At 33.9% G+C, this 22,043-nt stretch overlaps 1 protein-coding gene across 1 annotated transcript in view; it reads left to right on the top strand.

Moving 5' to 3' along the window:
• Nucleotides 1-4,885: 4,885 nt before the first annotated feature.
• The window catches only part of LOC149787322 (ubiquitin carboxyl-terminal hydrolase CYLD-like), a 74,162-nt gene continuing 57,004 nt past the window's right edge, over nt 4,886-22,043 (top strand). The window contains exons 1-4 of the mRNA XM_089977858.1: nt 4,886-5,405; nt 12,144-12,458; nt 14,132-14,267; nt 17,272-17,688. Coding sequence (XP_089833984.1) covers nt 4,953-5,405; nt 12,144-12,458; nt 14,132-14,267; nt 17,272-17,688 — 1,321 coding nt within the window. The 5' untranslated portion in view covers nt 4,886-4,952. The remainder of the gene's footprint in view (nt 5,406-12,143; nt 12,459-14,131; nt 14,268-17,271; nt 17,689-22,043) is intronic.

Genomic DNA, 22,043 nt, shown 5'->3' with positions numbered 1-22,043 from the left:
AGTTGATATGAATTGCGGGATGGACATTTTTCATCACATGATATGAATTGTGGGATGGACATTTTTCATTACAACTTGTATGCACATGATTTATTCATAACTGTTTTACTCCATGTTCATAAACAGGTTGAAACTGAATATTTCTTGCCTTGCAAAACTCTTTCAAAATAGTTCAGTCTGTTGTAAATGAACTTGAAGTTTGTGATAATTTCTCAAAAAGAGCAGATGGAATATCAGTAACCATTTTAACATGATTTGCAATACCATAGGGACTATGCAGTTACTATAACTACCATCAATATACCACAGGGACTATGTAGTTACTGGGGCCCTGAGTGGTCTAAAGCACTCACCATTCCAGATCACTGCCATCTCATTGTTGACTAATGTGTGTACGTGAGAAAGCCTGCCAGTAGCTTCTTGTGGGTAAGTGTTCTTCCCAGGGTTTTCAAAGGTTCTTCCTCCACCAATTGTACTGGCCGCCATGTATAGCCTATCTTGTGCTGAAAAATGGCGTTAAACCCTATAACAACAACAACTATGCAGTTTCCATTATTACCATTAATACCGAATGGACTATGCAGTTACTATAACTACCATCAATATACAACACGGACTATACAGTTACTACAGCTACCATCAATAACACAAGGACTATGTAGTTACTATAACTACTATCAATATACCACAGGGACTATGTAGTTACTATAACTACCATCAATATACCACAGGGACTATGCAGTTACTACAGCTACCATCAATAACACAAGGACTATTTAGTTACTATAACTACCATCAATACCACAGGTACTATGTAGTTATTATAACTACCATCACTATACCACAGGGACTATGTAGTTATTATAACTACCATCAATAATACAGGGACTATGTAGTTACTGTAACTACCATCAATATATCACAGGGACTATGCAGTTACTACAGCTACCATCAATAATATCAATATATCACAGGGACTATGCAGTTACCGGGGCCCCAAGTGGCTGAGTGGTCTAAAGTGCTCACCATTCCAGATCACTGCCATCTCACCTCTGTCTGCATGGGTTTGAGTCTCATTGCTGGCTAATGTGTGTACGGACGAAAGCCTGCCAGTAGCTTCTCCTGGATCAGTGGTTCTTCCCAGGGTTTTCCAGGCTTCTTCCTCCACCAATTATACTGGCCGCCATGTATAACCTATCTTGCGCTGAAATATGGCATTAAACCCTACAAGAACAACAACTATGTAGTTACTATACTACCATCAATAATACAGGGACTATGCAGTTACTGTAACTACCATCAATATACCACAGGGATTATGTAGTTACTATAACCATCATCAATATACCACATGGACTATGCAGTTACTATAACTACCATCAATATACCACAGGGACTATACGGTTACTATAACTACCATCAATATACCACAGGGACTATGCAGTTACTATAACTACCATCAATATACCACAGGGACTATGCAGTTACTATAACTACCATCAATATACCACAGGGACTATGCAGTTACTATAACTACCATCAATATACCACAGGGACTAAGTAGTTCCTATAACTACCATCAATATACCACATGGACTATGAAGTTACTATAACTGCCATCAATATACCACAGGGACTATGCAGTTACTATAACTACCATCAATATACCACAGGGACTATGCAGTTACTATAACTACCATCAATAACACAGGGACAATGCAGTTACTATAACTACCATCAATATACCACAGGGACTATGCAGTTACTATAACTACCATCAATATACCACAGGGACTATGCAGTTACTATAACTACCATCAATATACCACAGGGACTATGCAGTTACTATAACTACCATCAATATACCACAGGGACTATGCAGTTACTATAACTACCATCAATATACCACAGGGACTATGCAGTTACTATAACTACCATCAATATACCACAGGGACTAAGTAGTTCCTATAACTACCATCAATATACCACAGGGACTAAGTAGTTACTATAACTACCATCAATATACCACAGGGACTATGCAGTTACTATAACTACCATCAATATACCACAGGGATTATGTAGTTACTATAACCATCATCAATATACCACATGGACTATGCAGTTACTATAACTACCATCAATATACCACAGGGACTATGCAGTTACTATAACTACCATCAATATACCACAGGGACTATGCAGTTACTATAACTACCATCAATATACCACAGGGACTAAGTAGTTCCTATAACTACCATCAATATACCACAGGGACTAAGTAGTTACTATAACTACCATCAATATACCACAGGGACTATGCAGTTACTATAACTACCATCAATAACACAGGGACAATGCAGTTACTATAGCTATGTTCAATAATACAGGGACTATGTAGTTACTATAACCATCATCAATATACCACATGGACTATGCAGTTACTATAACTACCATCAATATACCACAGGGACTATGCAGTTACTATAACTACCATCAATATACCACAGGGACTATGCAGTTACTATAACTACCATCAATATACCACAGGGACTAAGTAGTTCCTATAACTACCATCAATATACCACATGGACTATGAAGTTACTATAACTGCCATCAATATACCACAGGGACTATGCAGTTACTATAACTACCATCAATATACCACAGGGACTAAGTAGTTACTATAACTACCATCAATATACCACAGGGACTATGCAGTTACTATAACTACCATCAATAACACAGGGACAATGCAGTTACTATAGCTATGTTCAATAACACAGGGACTATGCAGTTACTATAACTATCATCAATAACACAGAGACTATGCTGTTGCAGTTACTATAACCATCGTCAATACCAAAAGGACTATGCAGTTACTATAACTACCATCAATATACCACAGTGACTTTGCAGTTACTATAACTACCATCGATAACACAGGGACTATGCAGTAATTAGTATAACTACCATCAATATTCAGCTGTTTCCATAATTTCTTTGGGTTGATTTTATTCTCTTCAACTGTATTACAAACATAGATTTTTAGAAAAATCCAAATTTAATATAAAAGTTTAAAAGTTTTAATTATTGCTATAGTAATTATGAAATATAGTAAATTCATATTAATAGCTATTAATATAATGTAGACAGTATCCTGCATGTACTTAGATTACATTTTTCATGATTAAACTTCACAACCTATCTTAAAATTCAGTATTTGATTACAGTTGCACCCTGGTCATGTCATGCTCAGGTATGGTCGCACACTAATAAAGTTATGTCACACTCAGTGCTAAAATTATGTCACACCAAAGTAATGTACATGGCTGCTAAATTTCAATATCTGGAGTTAACTGAAGATGATGTTCTCTTTGCTAAGTTACTTTACAGCTTAATAGAAAGTCACTGTTATGGAAGGGTGTTTAAAATGTTACCTCCATATGATTGGAAATCAAAGTGAAGTAAATATATTCCTTATTTCAGAAATTTAGGTTACTGTCCTATTATAGATGCAAAAAAAGGTCACAATATTGGAACTCAATGCACTTACAGTATAACTGTCAGACATTAAGTATCAGTTTTTGTCTAGTTAATAAATGGTATATAAACTGTGGGCTTTGAAATGAAATCAAAGCTATAAAAAAATTTTTTAGGACAGAATAGCACACCAACTCAGAATTCTGAATTGTTGCATTTTAACAACAAAAGGTCAAGCTGTATATTCCACAACCTAAATTACACCCATCTGGGTACCTTGGGTCATCGGTTAAAGAGCCAGTGTTGTAACATGATGAATTACACCCATCAATCATACAAACAAAGAAATGGAATTAAAAGTTCTTTAAACAATGCCTTAGATATACGGAGGCCTTTTTTAAATAGCCAGTACGAGCAGTGAAGAAAACCTGGAAAATTATTTTAATATGCAAAATATGAAACTTAAGATCACCACCAAGAACAATGAACTACTACTCTAAACATCTAAACAGTTGTCACTAGATTAACCAGAATAAAGGCATTTGCTGGAATAAAGGTATTTACTGGAATAAATACCAGAATAAAAGTAATTACTGGAATAATTGTGTAATACCAACTTAATATGAAGATTTTATCTCTTTTCAAACAGATTTTGGCTTAGTTTTATTAATGCAATAAAAGTGAACATACAATTTAAATTTTATGTATTTGTAAGCAAAATTGCAGTTTTGTTCACAACACAAACATTGGCAGTAAAGAGTGACATCAATATTTAGCTTAAATTAAGTATATACATTTAAACCAATAAAGGATTCAAACTTTTAGCAAAGACTTGAACATATTTGTCCAAGTAGTTTCTTCATTTACAATGACCATTCGAGGGGCCTTACACTAATACTGAGCACCCCAATCTGTAACAATTATTCATGTTTTTTGATTTGGCACTTGGCATCCTGTGATTATGACACCTTTGTGTTTGGTAGTGCAAATATAGGAGCCATCAGAAGTGATGTCTTAAAATAAGACCTCTTTGATCAATAAACAGAGCCACTTACATCCTAGCTTTTGTTTCCTCACTTCATACAATACAAACATTCTATCTCTTTTCAAATAGATTTTTAAAAAGGAAAGAAAGTGTTTAGATCGTACATACTCAGGCTACTGTAATCAATATGTAATTTATGATGAATGTCGATGTCATCCTTTACTATAAATGTTTGAGTTGCAAACAAAACCCAATTTTGCTTACAAAATCATACAACTTAACTCTTAAATTTTCGTTTTATTTTGTTATTACGCAATTCTTCTGTTAAACAATTTGATTCCGGTAAATAACTTGATTAGAGTATTTATTCCGGTAAAAACCTTTATTCAGGTTGATTTATACTGAACCGTATAACAGGAAGTTAATACCTATTAGTTATGGAATTTCCCCGTAACTGTTGATTTTAGTAAGATTATTTCCCAGAAGGATGTCCAGTGATAATGGTTCTTACGCTATTTTGTTAGAAAATGCAATCGGTAGAAAGAAGGAAAAAGGTTTGTTAAAATCGGGAGTGTCAAATGTTGAAGTTTTAAAAGGTGTTCTTCTGATTATTCGCCCGGACATTTCAATTTCGCGTCCTGCGTACAATCAAGTTTTATCAAGCCTTGACCATGAGGGAGCAGTTGAAATCGAAACTAATGCAAAGATATATGAATTAATATCTGCTGAAGAGTTAAAGCTACTTCAGCCGATACCAAACTGTAATGAAAGATTCACTGTATATCAGGATAAAGAATGGCTTCGAGATGGGATGAGACTGAAAGTGGGTGACAAAGTCACTGTGTGGGTAAAAAGTCAGCAAGATCCAGTTGTCGGTAAATTACGGTACAAGGGAGATATTCCGGATTTGAAAGGAACTTATTTTGGAGTGGAATTATTGGTAGGTCAAATATTATTTTTTGAATTTTGATTAATTTGTCAAAATTTTGAGTAACTCTTCTGTTTTTGAAAAGAAGCATGCCCCTAGACATACAAGAATGTTTAGTCCATGCTGAAATCAACTGGTTTATTTTTATTTAGTCATGCAGCAGGTGAACCAGCGCCCCCCCCCCCCGTGTACCCACAGGGGGTTTACAATTGACCTGTTATACATGTACTATATAATAACTACAAGAGAAGACACTTGTCTCCCTGCTTGTGCAACCTATTTAAGAATAAATGCTGATATTTCAAGCTACGCTTTATGTAGCCTCATAAATTTGATACCAATTTTAAACTCAGGATTCCACTGTGTATCCCTAACCAAAGCTTGACTTAATATCATACCTTTAAGGAATACCAAATCATTTTCCCAAGCTACCGCTCGACATGGCCCTGACTGTGCCCACTTAGGGCCATGTTGAGTGGTAGCGTGGGAAAATGATTTGGCATGGCCCCCAGGGGAGATTGTGATGTGTTAGATATCAATGAGGTAATTCGAAGATAGGCAAGTGAATGGAAGTTTGATATTGTTTATTTTTACACGAGTTTCCAGGATGAAGTGGGACAAGTGATGCAGAAACATCTATTTAGAAAAGAAGTAATATCCACCTGTCTACCAAAGGGGTGGAAAAGCTGGCAAAAAATATAAATGCAGTCATTCATGTAGTCTGGTCTTACAGCCACATTACAATCTTCATCTGTCCCTATATAAACCGAATGTGGGTGAAAACAGCATCAGACAATATGGTCAGCCATATCAATACAGTCAGTACACTTTGGGATGTGATTCCTGTGGTGAGATCAAACATTCAGCACAGGAATGCAGGCACAGACAGCCAATACAATGCCATCAGTGTGGTAGCTTTGGAGACAAAGCCAAAACTCACACTAGATTGATGGAATAGGAAAAGGGCAATGAGGCAATCTCAATTCCACAGGAAGACTCTATTCAGCAGGAGGACCAGTATATCTATCAAGGACTGTCATATACACCATGCATCCCTTGTCAAAACAGATTTGATCCCCTAGCTGATGGATGTTCTGAATGTGGAAACTGAACAGCTACTTGTACATTTTCAAATATGACTGATAGTTCTGATTTATACAATGATTATAAAAGTAGAAAATGCAGTTGTAGAAAAACTAATTTTTTATACAGTAATGAAAGTTGTAATGGTGATCACTGTGAATATAGTTTTAATACTTGTAATGTCTCCTTGAGTGCCTCTTATAGCATTTATATTAATCTCATGAATTTAGGAGTTTCTAGCAAAGGTTTACATGTAGGTCATTTAAATATTCAGGGTTTTCTTGGAAAGATTGATCAAGTGAAGTTACTGCTAACCTCTCCATGTAATAATATCCATTTATTTGGACTCTTGGAAACAATGTTAACAGAAAATCAGGGTGAAAATTTCTTGTATATCAATGGCTATGACAAACCTTATCGAAAGGATAGGAAAGCAGGTGTTGGTGGGCTCCTTGTGTATGTTAGAACTGGTTGAAAACCAAAATAACCCGAAAGCTATCTGGAAAGTGCTTACAGGGTTTGGTACAGGCAGTTGTAAGAGTAAAACTGAAATTTTATCCCTCAATCATGAGGGCATTTATACTGATAATCCAACTGACATCTCAAATATTTTTAACAACTTTGTTGTTCAAATTGTTGAAAAACTTAAAGAACCCAGAACTTCATCTGATTATCTGGAATTCAAACATTTTTGCGCTAAAAAACTACCAAACAATATAAATTTTGAAATTCCTGAAATGAGTCCAGAATTTGTGTTGAAATATATTTAAAAAATGGATGATTGTAAAGTTACAGGACTTGATATGATTGGACCAAGGCTACTAAAGGTAGCTACACCTGCAATTGTAGAGAGTAAAGCTTTCATTTGCAATGAAAGTATTAGGTCTAATAAATTTCCACAAACATGGAAAACTGCCAAGGTTATACCATTGCATAAAGCAGGAACAAAAGATGATGTAAATAACTACAGACCCATCTCTATCATTCCTTGTGTCTTCAGATTACTAGAAAAAAAATCCAAAAATAATCTAAGAATAATACATGAATTAAATTGCAGAAGTCCTAGTAATAAATGTTCTAATAATTTCAAATTGGAATCCTGGTGTAAAATCCAAGATGGATGACGATGACGTATGCTGTAGTCAGTACTGTGCTTATCTACAGTTCCTTGTAGAAATACAAATAATGGCACTCTGGTGTTGGAAATCCAAATTAAATTTGTAAGCAATGTCTTTCCAAAATTTCTATGTGAGCACTCCTCAAAATATTTCCAGAGAATAAAGAATTAACCCTTTTGAAATCCAAATGAGCTGAAGAATTAGTATAGCTCAAATCTGGTTACAACAAATTAATTTGACATCAGTACTAAAAGCCCAAAAACTAAGAAATCTGTATCAAGACAAAGATTATATTGCATCATAAGATGCAGTTTCGAAATTCCCCCAAGTTGGGAAATCGGGGGGGGGGGGGGGGCACATGATCATGTTTATATTACATACACAGAATATGGCCTTGATTAGACCAATGATTTTATTCCCAGAATAAAAATAAAAAAAAGTTTACTTCATATCCCACATAGTCCCATCATGACCTTGACAACAACCAATCATTTTAAAATAAAATAGAACTTTGTTTACTAATTTTGAATCCAGGTCAGAATTTAGATCAACACCTGTTGTTTGTAAACTAACAGTCAAGGTCAAACAGTTTTCTGAAAAAGTATCATCTCTAGTGAAAAATTTTACATTATAATAGAATAAAACATTTAAAACTGACAAACAATTAAATTAAAAATAAACATGATTAAATGAGATATACATTACATATGATCTTATTCATGATAATCAGTCTGGCTTTCACCAGAATCACTCTTGTGAAAATGCACTTGTATCTTTTGATTGATAAATGCTGAAAGCATTAGATCAAGGAGAAATGGTAGGCACTATTATGGTTGATTTTCGTAAAACTTTTGATCTTGTAGACCATGATATTTGGATTTTTTTCAGTTAAAAGATGTTATTTTACCACTCTTAGTTTTTCATAGAAAATGTCTATTGTTGTTTTCCGTTTTTTTCTTCTTTCCTTTGGCTAGATGCATCTTTTTAGTCCAGTATAGTACTATATACCCAAATATTCATAAAAAGTATACAGTGTCCCAAAACATCATTGATTGTTTTATTTTTGTGCATGTATTTTAATTTTAAAGATGTTATTTCACCACTCTTTCTTGGTTTTTGTTAGAAAATGTCCATATTATTGTTGTTTTCTTTTTTTTTCCATTTGCTTCACACTTATTTTTACCTCATGATAAATATTTCTTGAGAACAAGGTTAGTAACAGGTCCCTCTCTCACTCTCTCATTGCACAATTTAAGACTACTTCATGAACTGTATAATATTGCTCAAAATTGGCCAGAATTATTAAGAACTATTTAAAGAAATATTTTAAATTTTGGATGACAAATAGTGGAAAACCTGTACAATATGAAAAGCTGAATGAGGAATTTCAGATTTATTATAAGCAAGTTCTAAAATATAAATTGTGGTTTATTTACTAAACTGTTATTTCAAATCAATGTGCATATTACAAGAATACTGCAGTATGCATATTTAATTTGTGTCATTTGTTGTCTTTTCTCTGTGATTATGTTATGTATATCTGTATTTTGTATCAACCTTTGTACAAAATTAAGTTAATTGTAAACCTCACTAATAACTTTTATAAACTATTATAAATTGTGTTGTAAACAACGTAATACATAGTTAATACTTCTCTATGATTATAGATTAAATATTCATATAATTATTATTGGAGATAAACATGTTTATTTGAATCTGAATCTACGATATTAGGTTTTCACTTGAAAATTTATAATCTTGTTCACAACTTTGAATATATAAGAAAGAAAACTGACCTACATCCTGGCTCTGTTATTGTGTCTTTGACTTTTTTATAACAATGTTGTTGACTTGAAAAATTACTTATTTATAGTCTTATTGTTGTGTCCACGTTTTAGTTTGAGTGGATTTAATTATTTATATTTTTTACTGGAATTGCAAAGTGCTCACTAATATTGGTACCAAATCATTAAATTTGAATTATAGTGAAGTCAGTCAAGGACATTTTGAATTATATTATTGTAATACATCAAAAGTTTTAACATATCGTGGTATTCCAGTTGGCACATTAGCACATTTGACACTACAGGCACATCAGTACATTCATTACTGGAATTTATTTGGAACACCACTAGAATTAAATTGGAACTTCATATATCTTGATTTTTGACAGAACTTTTAGGACTGTTTGGGATTTAATTCACAATATTGTAAGTTCATTTTACATTTTCCATTTTATACCTTAGGGAAATAAATTATTTCTTGAATTTTACAAAACTTGTTACTTTTCGCTTTTTTGGTTGCTTAGTTTAAAACCATATAATCGTATCAACTGTAATGAAAATACACTATTGGTTTTAAGAGTAACATATAATTTCAACCTGTGTATGACTCATGGTATGTCAATCAAAATGAAGTGCTTGGAAAAAAGGCACAAAAAGGCTTCAGAAGTACCTGACATAAAAGCGAAAGTTGATAATGAAGTCTGTTTTTGTTAACTGTCTTAATTACAATTTCTGTTGTCTGGGTTTGAAAAAATAAAATAACTTGTGCCCCCAAAAATATTTACTTTTTGAAAAAACTATTAATAAAATTGGTTCAATCTTTTGATTGAACAGAAGACTTTTATCAAACACCTTAAACACCTCTGCCATACTCAGTGGCTTCAGTGATGGTGCAGTAGAGGCATGCCAACAAACACGTTTTCATGAAGTCATTGTAGAAAATAGTACTCTAACATATGTAAACGCTACTCAGCAAAAATACCTAGATTTATGGCTTCATCTATCAGCAGAATGAAAAGTTGTTTGCATTAGATTTAACAAGTACTGTTTTTCAGAAGTCCACAGATTTTTAAATATATGCGGATCTTTACTCCAGCATGCTGTGCTTTACTCGGCAAACCCGAAACATAAAAATTATTTACTTATGGCATCTTCAGTCCATTGAAAGCAAACATTCTATGTGTTGTCATGAAATCATATTAACCTTTTTTCTTAAATAACAAAATATCTTGTACTTGATTAATATTGCATTTTTTATATCTTTTTTTCTCATAAGTTAATCATATAACTCATTATAAAACTATATTTTAACATACACTGATACCTTTTATTTTTTAAATTGTTTTTACGTTTATTTTCTTTATTTCATTACTTTCAAATAAATTATAATTTTAATTTCATAAAAGCATAATATATATAAATATTGTAATAACATCCATTTTACGTTATGTACATTTTTTTTGCAAGATTTATGCAGAAAGCTTAAATAATTATTGGCGACATGATCTCAGGAGAAAGAAAAAATGGAAACCAACAATATTATGGAGATTTTCTATCAAAAATCAGATACAGTGGTGATATGATGCCAAAGGGAAAAAAGAATGGAAACAACAACAAAATGGTCATTTCCATCAAAAACCCAGAAAGATTAGTGAAGTAACATCTTTTTTTTAATGGTAAACTTACATCCACAAACATCCAAAAATCAATGATATATTTGGACCATTTTATAATTTTGTACTGTTACTCGAGTAATGTATATTGGAGTAAAAAGAAGGAATGAAAGTTTGGAAAATGTAAAAAAAAATGTCAACATTTTTTAATCAAAAACCAAGAAAGAATAGTGAAATAACATTTTTTTAATTAAAATACTTCCATAAAAGTCCCAAAATCAATAATGTTTTGGACCATTTTATAATTTGTACAATTATTGGAGTAAAACAATGTTTCAGCATACATGTATATGCTACTAGAATTTTTATCTTTAGAAGGGTTACTAGAAACACAGTCCTAAGACATTGACCCGGATATTTATGTTTTTGGGGTCAAAATGTTTTGGTCAGACTTTACTTACTCTGATGTATTTTTAAATGTTATCCCTTAATCATGATGGCATTTATACCAATAATGCAACTGACATCTCAGATATTTGTAATGACTTTTTTGTCCAGATTGCTGGAAAACTTTAAAAAATCCAGAACATCATGCTACATGATGCCCCAGTGCTAGACATCACTATAAACTGCAACACTGCAGACATCATAGCGATATGACTGAAAAACTGTTAAAGCTACGTTAAAAATCCAAATCACACACTCACACAGCACAGCATTTGACAGATGTTGTGTACAGAACCCATGGGCTACCAGTATGCTTTATCTTGGCTACCATATAGTGATATACATGTGAAGTAGCCCAGTTTTTAGTTGGTAAGTACCATCTTCGCATCCTTTGGGCTACTGACTTTATGTTGAGATGTCAGGTACTTTTATGCTTTTTGTTTGATAGTTAAGTGTCATCTCCACATTCTTTGATTTTACACTGACTGCCAGGCAGGCTCTTTCCCTGGTACCTACTACAATCCAGTTATGCAATTTGTCAGACCATGCATTGTTATATTGAATTTTGTACCATGAATGATGTTGATAATAATGCCCTGCTATACCCTTCAGGTGCATTAACCATTTTACTAAATGTATCAAAGCTCTCTTTAAAAAAGTGTAATACATGTAAATATTTAGATTTTGCCAAAAATGTTATTTCAGAGTGCGCCGGGATTAGGAACGTGTGATGGGACATTTCGCAAAAAGAGCTATTTCACTTGTGCTCCAGATTCAGCTGTCTTTGTTGGACTCCACAAGCTTCGTAAATGTGATGATGTATCTTACTATAATAGTATCTCAGAAGGAATGGAGGACATGCTAGGGGCATCGGCAAAATTGCCAGTCAGTTGTCGACTTCGCATAGGGGATAGGGTTGTATGGATGAGCGATAATGGTCCAGAAGGAGGTGTAGTCAAATGGGTTGGAATCTTGCCAGATGCTCACCGTTCAGAGGATGTTACTATAGGGGTTGAGTTTGTAAGTACTGTTTATGTATATTTAATTTGTGTTATGTGTTGACTGTTTCATAATGGTTAGATGTTGTATATATTTGCATTTTGTGCTTGACCTTGTCCAAAATCTGACTACGGCCATTAATTTTTTTTTTAAGCATCATAAATTATAGCCAATTTTCTTTTTTGAGAATAGATTAAATATCATGATCATTATCAGTGGAAGTAAAAATGTTTATCTTAATCTGAGTCTAGGACATTGGAATTCCCCCTTGGAAAAACCTGTTGTACCTGATGTTGCCATGTTCTTTATTATAATTTTATTAATATGTCTTCATGACAACTTATAATATTCTAGAAATTAACCTTTTTCCCTTATCCTGGTTCTGTTTTTGCATCTTGGCTTTTTATATAATGTTGTTTACTTGAGAAATTATTTTCTTGCCTTGAACTCGGTCATATTGTTGTGTTCAGATTTTCATTTGGGTAGAATTATTCAATCCAGATTATTATTCACTGGAAATACAAATTGCTTATCAATAATATTCTTGGACAAAAACATTAATTTGGAATTATAGTGAATTCAGAAAAGAACATTTTTGGACTATAATATTATGATACATCAAAAGACTATAGCACATTGCCACAACCTAGGCTAATGGCACATTACCATGTTCGAGACTACAGGCACATCGGTACATTCAGTATTGGAATTTAATTGGAGTACCACTGAAATTCAGTAGGAACAAGAACATTTTTGGACTAATATTATGATACATCAAAAGACTATAGCACATGGCCACAACCTGGGCTATTGGCATGTTACCACATTTGAGACTACAGGTACATCAACACATTCATTATTGGAATTTAATTGGAGTACCACTGAAATTCAGTAGGAACTTATTACATCTGGACTTTTGATAAGAAATTTTTAGGACTATTTTGGAATTAGTTCACAACACTGTAAGTTCTTTTTGCATTTTCACTTTGTATTCTAGGTAAATAAGTTTATTTGTTGAATTTTACAAAATTTGTTTGTTCTTGCTAATTTCTTTACTTAGTTTAAGACCATAGAGTTATAACAGTACATTACTGATACAGTCATATATCATCAAATAGTATGGCTGATTTAATGCACTCTTTGAGATAGGAGGAGTGGGAGTGGAAGCTTTCATTTGTTTTCTCTGTTGTTTTTTCTCTCTTTTAACCAATAATCATTATCATCATCACCATATAATCTTCCTGCTGAAATTCTTTTAGCATACTGCAGAATCCGATTTTTGAAAAAGGTACCATTAAAACTGAATTAAATTATTTCAACTTGAATACGTTTTTATGCTTCCTACAATGTAGGGCTTATGCTGGCAATGTGGACATAATTATATGGTATATTACCATCTTAAATGTATATATGCCTCTTGTTGCTCCCCTTTATTATTATGTGGGCCTCAAAAATATTAAAACTACCTCATTGTAGTAAGTGGTCAGTTACCCAAAAAATTTTAATGCATTGTATAATGTGTGCAAAATATAAGCTAAAATACTTTAAGCCTAAGAAAAATTCCATGAAGCAGCACATCAGAAATGATAATTTGAAATGCTTAGATAATATTTTGAATATGCCTACAGGCTCATTCATAATTGATGTCATATGCAGTCATGAACGGAAATCTTAAATTTATATTTCTTTAACAGGACAACCCAGTTGGATCTGGAACAGGGAAATATAAAAATCAGCGGCTGTTTCATGCAAGACAGGGTCATGCATCTCTTGTTCCAGTGATGGGATTAATAAAGGAAGATGAGTTGTACATATCCTCTGCATCAGGAGGTAAATGCCATTGATTTCTCTTTTTTATTTATTGTATAATTTTTTTTATTGCATCGGATTGTAAGATGAACATTATTTGCTCACCAGTCCATAAAGTCATCTAGAAGCTAATCATGAATATCTATGCATTTTAATGAGATGTTCTTGCATCTGATTGATTGAGTTTGTTATTGCTCAACTGTAGGTACTGTATTGTACTGTACTGTGTTTTGTACTTGTTTTGATCAAGCTGCTGTATTATAATAATAATAATAATAATAATAATGACCTTATTTAAAGAGGGTAACACAATTAGCTAAAAACTAATCTACCTTGAGGCCCTCATACAAAGGAATTTATTTATTTAAGCTGCATCTCAGAAGCCACTGGATATATTGGGTTTGGAAGAAGGAAATAGAGTGGGCATTTCTAATCTCAGCTGGAATACTATTCCAGAGCAGAGTTCCAGAGTATTGGAAACTTTTTTTAAATAACTCCTTATTTGGTTTGGGAATTTTATACTGTTTGGTAGACATGGATCGCAGGTGGGGAGTATTACTAGGTAGCCTATACTGGAATAGTGATTGTAAATATTCAGGAGCACTATTCTGAGATATCCTGTACATTAATTTGGCTTTTCTCAAACAGATTCGGTCTTTAATAGGTAATATTTTTAACCTACCAGCTAAACTTTCCTTGCTTTCTTTCTGGATTGATATTAGCCCAAATGCTCTTTTTTGAAGATGTGCCAGCTTTGCTATGTTTTTATCATTTGAATTACCCCATACTGTACTACAGTAGTCCAAATAGGGTTGTATGTAACTGTTATAAAATAGTTTCCTGTGCCTTTCAGGGAGAAAATGTCTTATCCTACTGAGAAGCCATAAACTTGAATTGACTTTTTTACTGGTATGTTTGATATGTTCAGTCCATGATAGGTTATTATCTACCAGAACACCAAGTAGCCTATCATGACAGACTATTTGCAGATTTGTATCCTTCCATGTCAGACATAGTTCATCACTATCAAGATTTGTCCTTCTTTGCCGTGTTGAGATAAGTAATATTTTAGTTTTACCAGTATTTACCACCATGCCATTACATGTGCACCAGTTTTCCAGTTTGTTTAGTGCATTCTGTAAAGAAATTTCGAGCTCATGCTTTGTGTTTTGGATGTCTGACAATGTTGTGTCATCTGCATAGAGATCTGTAGATGATAGTGAGTCTCTTAGTAAAAGTGGTAGGTCATTAATAAATAAAATGAATAGTAGTGGACCTAGAATTGAGCCTTGTGGTACTCCATATCTAATTGTTTCAGGTTCAGACGGAACATTATTTATGTAAACATGTTGTGTTCTCTCATTTAAGTATGAAGTAAACCATCTAATTGTTCTTTCATCACACTGGTAGATTTTCAGTTTCTTCAAAAGGATTTCATGATCCACCATGTCAAAAGCTATGTTTGAGATTGCACATTAAGGTGAGTGTAGTCATCATCTAGGTATACTAATTAGGTATTCCTGCATCTGATTGGCTGAGTGTAGGCATCATCTAGGCATACTGATCAGGTCTTCCTGCATCTGATTGGCTGAGTGTAGGCATCATCTAGGCATACTGATCAGGTCTTCCTGCATCTGATTGGTTGAGTGTAGGCATCATCCAGGCATACAGATCAGGTCTTCCTGCATCTGATTGGCTGAGTTTAGGCATCATATAGCCATACTAATTGTCTTCTTGCATCTGATTGGCTGGGTGTGGGCATCATCTAGGCATGTTAATTGTCTTCTTGCATCGGATTGGCTGAGTGTAGGCATCATCTAAGCATACTGATTAGGTCTTCTTGCATCTGACCGGCTGAGTGTAGGCATCATCTAGGCATACTGATTGTCTTCTTGCATCAGATTGTCTGAGCTTGGTCCTATTGTGGAGGCTGTATATATCAGCAAAGAGTTTTAGTAAACTTAGTTTAGAAGCTTATCAAGATGTGGGATGAGTTAATTATGAGCTATATCATTAGTGTTAAAATGATCAAGAAATAAGAGGAATTCTTGTATACATGTGTCCAAAGAGGTGTAAATCCAATTTTACGGAATTATTGAGATTTTCAAAGATGGTGCAGTACATCACATCTGTTGCTGGAAAACAGATACTACCCCATGCAAAGTCTTAGCCCCAAGAAGAGTAGCAAGTTTTCTTTCTTAAAACTGTCCAAGGGATGTATAGTTGCGAGACTTTGAGAGACATGTAAACAAAGGTGAAAAGGGGGCAGATCTGCAAAGGTGAAAAGAGATGATTCTGTCAAAGAGAAAAAGAGAGGAAGGAAAATAGCATACATGTCACAATGTTGGAGAGAAAGATTTCACATTGAAAAGTAAGGATCCCTGGTGGATTAAAGAATCAATGCCTTAACAAAGAGTGACGACTGGAGGGAATAGAGTGTTGCTGTACAAGTCAACTCTGACTAGCTACATTGCTTCTGAAGGGTGTTCAGCAACCAGATTGGGTTATGTAGATGTGCTGGACAATTAATATCGAAATGCTAACTTGATCCATGAAGAAAGTTTGCCATATCTTAGTCAACAGAACTGCTCATTTCATTTTAGAATTTGAATTAATTTATTTTCTAGTAGAGGTTACTGGTCTTATATAATTTTATTTTGTTTATCTAGTTTATTAAATTGTTATATTCTATATACGAGGGCTTGTGTTGTTCTATTCTATATCTCTGCTCAGATTGCTGCTTGTTTCATCAATCAGTTTCATATTTTTAATATTCATTAAATCTGAGCTATAATACCAATGTCAGTCATCACTTAGGCATCGATAACCAATCATTAAATGACAATAAAAATTAAAACTGCCACCAAAACCACCATACTAAAACTCGTAATCTGTTATACAAATTGATTGTGCTGTCTAGCATTCAGTCATAAGAACCTTAATCGCAACAGTTTATAAAATTACATTGAGATTTCTTTCCATCATGGAAATCTGTTATTTATTGTTCACTTGGTTAATTTTTCAGATAACATTTTGCACGACTTAGATGTGTTTCATTCTGAAGGCCCCTATGGAAAAACTCAGGAAGAAGTAATTGAGGAACAGAAGCATTTGTTGGAACAGGCACAGAGAAAAAGCAAAGTTTTACCAATCCCAATAGATGCAATAGAAATGTCAACTTTACCTCAACAGCTTGTCAAAGACCAGGCAGATAAACAGAAATATTATGAAGACACATCAAGAAATGAATATAAATTGAATCCATCATCAAGTAGTAGTCAATATACAAATTCGGGTGTATTGCAGAATGTTCACCTTCCACAAAGTACAATATTTCCGTCTCAATCTCATGGTATACGAGGTCAAGATAAATATAGAGGAGAGGAGATAGGCAGTGAAGGAGGTGAAATAGTCAATCCATTGTACGAATACCACAACAAGAGTAAGTATTATGCAAATGTTAAGTGGGAGCAGGTAGCATAGTGAGACCACACTTTTCATCCCATATTTTATATGATGTTGTTGTTATTGTGGGTTTTTTTTTCTCAGAACACGATAGGCTATACATGGTGGCTAGTATTAATGGCGGAGGAAGAACTTGGGAAAACCCTGGAAAGTACCACTGACCCACGAGAAGCTACTGGCAAGCTTTCTCACATACCCACATTAAGTTCATAGTAGTGATGATATAATGGGCATGGCTCCTTGAAAGTGAGAAGGGCCCCTAAATTCTAGCCAGGGGCCTATAAGGGGTTATTAATTACAGAGCTGGAGAAAGTAATGGTGATAGTAGAAATAGTAGAAAAGTTATAAAATAAGTTTCCATCAATCATTTATAGTGGTTAGTATTTTGACAGTGCTAGCACACTTGTTTACTTTAAATTAATATGACATTTATTTACAAAAAAAATAAATGAAAATGAACATAAATTTTATTTCACCTCTGTCTGTATCTACATTAGCACAGCAAACACAAGATAAATGGAATTTTTTAACAACATAAATAATGGCACAAAAACTACATATTATAAACTCTGTCATATTTAGAGAGGTGATAGAAATATTTTATTAAATTACATAAATACAACAATCTCTGTACCATGAGAAAATATGTTTTTTGTTTGGATGGGAAAAAAGTATTGTAAAAGCTACTTGTGTTTCATAATGACATGAGAGAATAAAAATGTTCTTTTCTTGATTTCAACCATGAAAAAACATATCCAACAATGTTTTTCAAAAAGATGCAGATTCAAGAGATTAGACGCAATGATAATAACATTGAAATATGAAACAATGGCTGTGAAAATTAAGATGATCGAAACAGTACAGTAAGAGGGAGTAACAGATTATGTATTTTGCTACACAGATTTGTATTCAGTTAAATTTACAGTGCAGTTGAAGATCTTTTGAAATTTACAACACATCAACAATGATTTAATAAGAAAACGGATAGAATTGATGATGATTGAGTAGAATAAGCAGCTGTGAAAACTTTGACATCAGTGTGAAATCAATTGTACATTTAAAAGAATTTTTGATAAAACATTGCAAATTGCTGAAAATGTTTATGTTGTGGATTGATATCTTGTTGGCTTGTTGATGATACTTCAAAAGACAGTTTATCGACTATAAAGCATCCTATGGATGTTTTTATAATGTCTTGAACAGTACCAATATACTCACTTATAAGGTAAGTCCAACTGCAAACAACATAGATCCTGATCTGCCATAGCATAATGCACCTGCTGTCAGGGTCTGTCATGTTTGTTCTGCTTATTACTCCTAACAAGCTCCACAGACCCAGATCTGCAGGCACACTATTTAACAGCAGCTCTTGGTCTGTGCAGTTTGCAGTTGGACTCGTCTTATAAGTGAGTACATAAGTAAGTCATTTTTATTACATTCCTGAAGTACATTTGCACATGCAGATGTAAACCAATATTTGGAGACAAACTAAGTGGAACCAGATGAAAATAAAATTGCAGAATGGTGTGATTTGATCGTTATTTCAGTTTATATATGCATAGTCATGTGACATCAACTTAAATATTAAAGTCATGACATTTTATTACATAGTACAATGCAAAGGAGTCATTGGTTTATATTTCAGTCATTTCTCCATATTTACACCATGATGTACATTCTGGACTAGACTGTTTGTTATGAGAATTTGATCACTTGTCTGATACCCAGATCGTCAATCATTCCATCATACTGAAGTATCCCATAAAATGCTCACTGGAACATTGTTGTTGAAGGAGTTTGTCACATGGATGCTCGTGTGAAGAGATTTATGCATTTGATAAAAGTCGGGCCAAGCTGATTGGAAAATTAAATTTACCCCAATCAAACTATCCCAACATAAAGTAAAAATTTAAGATCAAATAAAATGTGTGATATTTTAAGGAAATCATGTATATATTTAACTTTTGATTTCTTTTTATTTTTGTTGACACCATAAAATTATATACAGTCAATAAAAGCTATAAAAAATAAATATGTAAGTAATACATGGAAATAGACAGATGAATGGATAAGTAGAAGAAGAATGTGGTTCATATAAACACTAATTAAAGGTGTAGATAAACTGTGACAATATCAGTGTGTGTGTAAAATAGTTCTCAGTGAGCTAGTGTTTTATATACTTTACCTAGATTGCCTGTGTTAAATAAAATTTCTTGAATATCACTGGTTTTTTTGGACTTGTCCATGGACAAGTGCCATGCAAACTTGAGTTTGCCCAAGCCAGTTGAGCTTGTCCTAGGAGTCATGTAAGTGGATTTCTAAACCACTGAAGTGGCAGGCAGATATTCTTGCAAGCACATGATGCCATTTGAAGCAAACAAGGAATTAAACAAATAAAACATATGCATCAGTCTGATTGGTTACTTGACAGCTGATTCCATGGCTCACAGGGAGTCAGATATGTGTGAAATTCATAGAGGGTGCACCATTTCTCCAAATAAGAAGTTTCTATGATGCACTTCATTTTCCTCGTGATGCTGTCGTTTTTATATTTTTGGTCATCCATGCCCAATGTATGGAATAGCAAATGGCTAGACTTAGTTAATCAGGCAAAAAGCCAATGTGACTACTTAACAGTTAATCCTCCAATGACATTATGATTTGATTGAATGTGTATATATGCACTTGGCAATTGTTAGGTAAATAACGTTATTTAAAATTGGTGATGACACATATATAATGATGAAACTAATCAAAGCTTTTCCAGAGTCATACCAAAGACTTATAAAAATGGTACTAACAGCTGCCTTGCTTGGCACTCAGCATTAATAAGAGGTTAGCGTTAGGACTGGTCGGCCTGGTGTCAGGATAATGTGACAGGGTGGGACATGATGCTACATGTCTGTGGCATGATGCCCCAGTGCTAGACATTACTATAAACTGTCACACTGCTGACATTGTAGCAATACGACTGAAAAATTGTTAAAGCTACGTTAAAAAGCCAAATCGCACACACACACACTCTCAGAGCTTGTTTTTGGACAAGATCTTTAATATGTAGTAATAATAATAACTGTTGCTTCAGTACATGTGATTTAGACAAGGGCACTACAGTATCATTTGACACTTTTCAAAGAAGTGCAGAAAACTACTTCAGTTCATAAAATTATTCATCAAAATTTGTTTTCGTTTCTGGGAAATAGATTTGCCTTTACAGCAGAGGTCTCAAACTCAATCTACCCCGAGGGCTGCATGAGGGTATTTTCGATGGCCCAAGGGCCTCACCACCAAACAAATATCTCTCATGACACCTTGTGATGCCAGTCATTTTGCGGGCCACATGATACGGGTTGGCAGTCCATGTGTTTGAGACCCCTGCTTTACATTGACACTGTTGCTGATAAAAAGGCACAAAATAGATCGGAGTGAGAGCACACATGAAGACAAACAACAAACTTACAATGTATATTTAATGCTAACTCTATTCTGACTAAGATGAAGGGAGCTGACAAAAATGGTTGCAGAACTACATATGTGAGAACTAGAGAACTATAGACTTGAGTTGGAGAAGCAGTTCTCATGGTTGAAAGAGTGGACCCAGATCATACATCAAAAGCAATTTGTGATTGGTGTATGAGTGTTGGAAAGCAAAATCCTTTCACTTGAAATGGAAATACTAACAGACAGCTTGCAGTTTCTGGCCATCACAAATTTAGTGCAGATTATTTAATTGTTGTTAAGGGTTGTTATGCTACACTAACAAGACAGATAGTCCTGTATGCTGTTGTGTAAACCCTCAAAATTAGTGTGAAAAATGATAACTCATTATGATGCATGTCATAAAAAGATTGCGCTTTAGAATTTCTTTTTCAAACATGTTACCCAATCATAATACCTTAGGAGAACTACTACTGCTTTGCAAATCCTGCTGTCCCAGATACTACTTTAGCTAAAGGGAGCTCCCCTTACATATAAGACTTGGCAGCAAAATCTAAGAATTTGCCAGTTACTTCTTCTGCTCATGCCAAGAAGCACGCTCTCGTCATGAGAGACCTTGCAAAAGCTGGAATCTACACGGAAGACTTTTAAGGAAAGTATGCTCCATCTATATTTGCAACTTTTTCTATCAGAACAAAGTTATGCAAGTTGCTAACACTTTTTCATCATCACACATTTAGGTACTTGCATCGTGAGCCTAAGTGATTTCACACTCAGTTTGGGCTATATTTTATGCATACAAGACTCTAGTGCTTATAAAACTCCAATATATAATTCCATTACAAATGGATAGATATCATTGAGTGTCTGGGCACCAACTTCAATGTTTTTACT

This window comes from Sinohyriopsis cumingii, chromosome 12 (assembly GCF_028554795.1).
Source record: "Sinohyriopsis cumingii isolate HCF-2022 chromosome 12, ASM2855479v2, whole genome shotgun sequence".
Classification (NCBI taxonomy): domain Eukaryota; kingdom Metazoa; phylum Mollusca; class Bivalvia; order Unionida; family Unionidae; genus Sinohyriopsis; species Sinohyriopsis cumingii.
The sequence above is the reverse complement of the archived record's forward strand: the minus strand, read 5'-3'. Positions and strand labels throughout refer to the sequence as shown.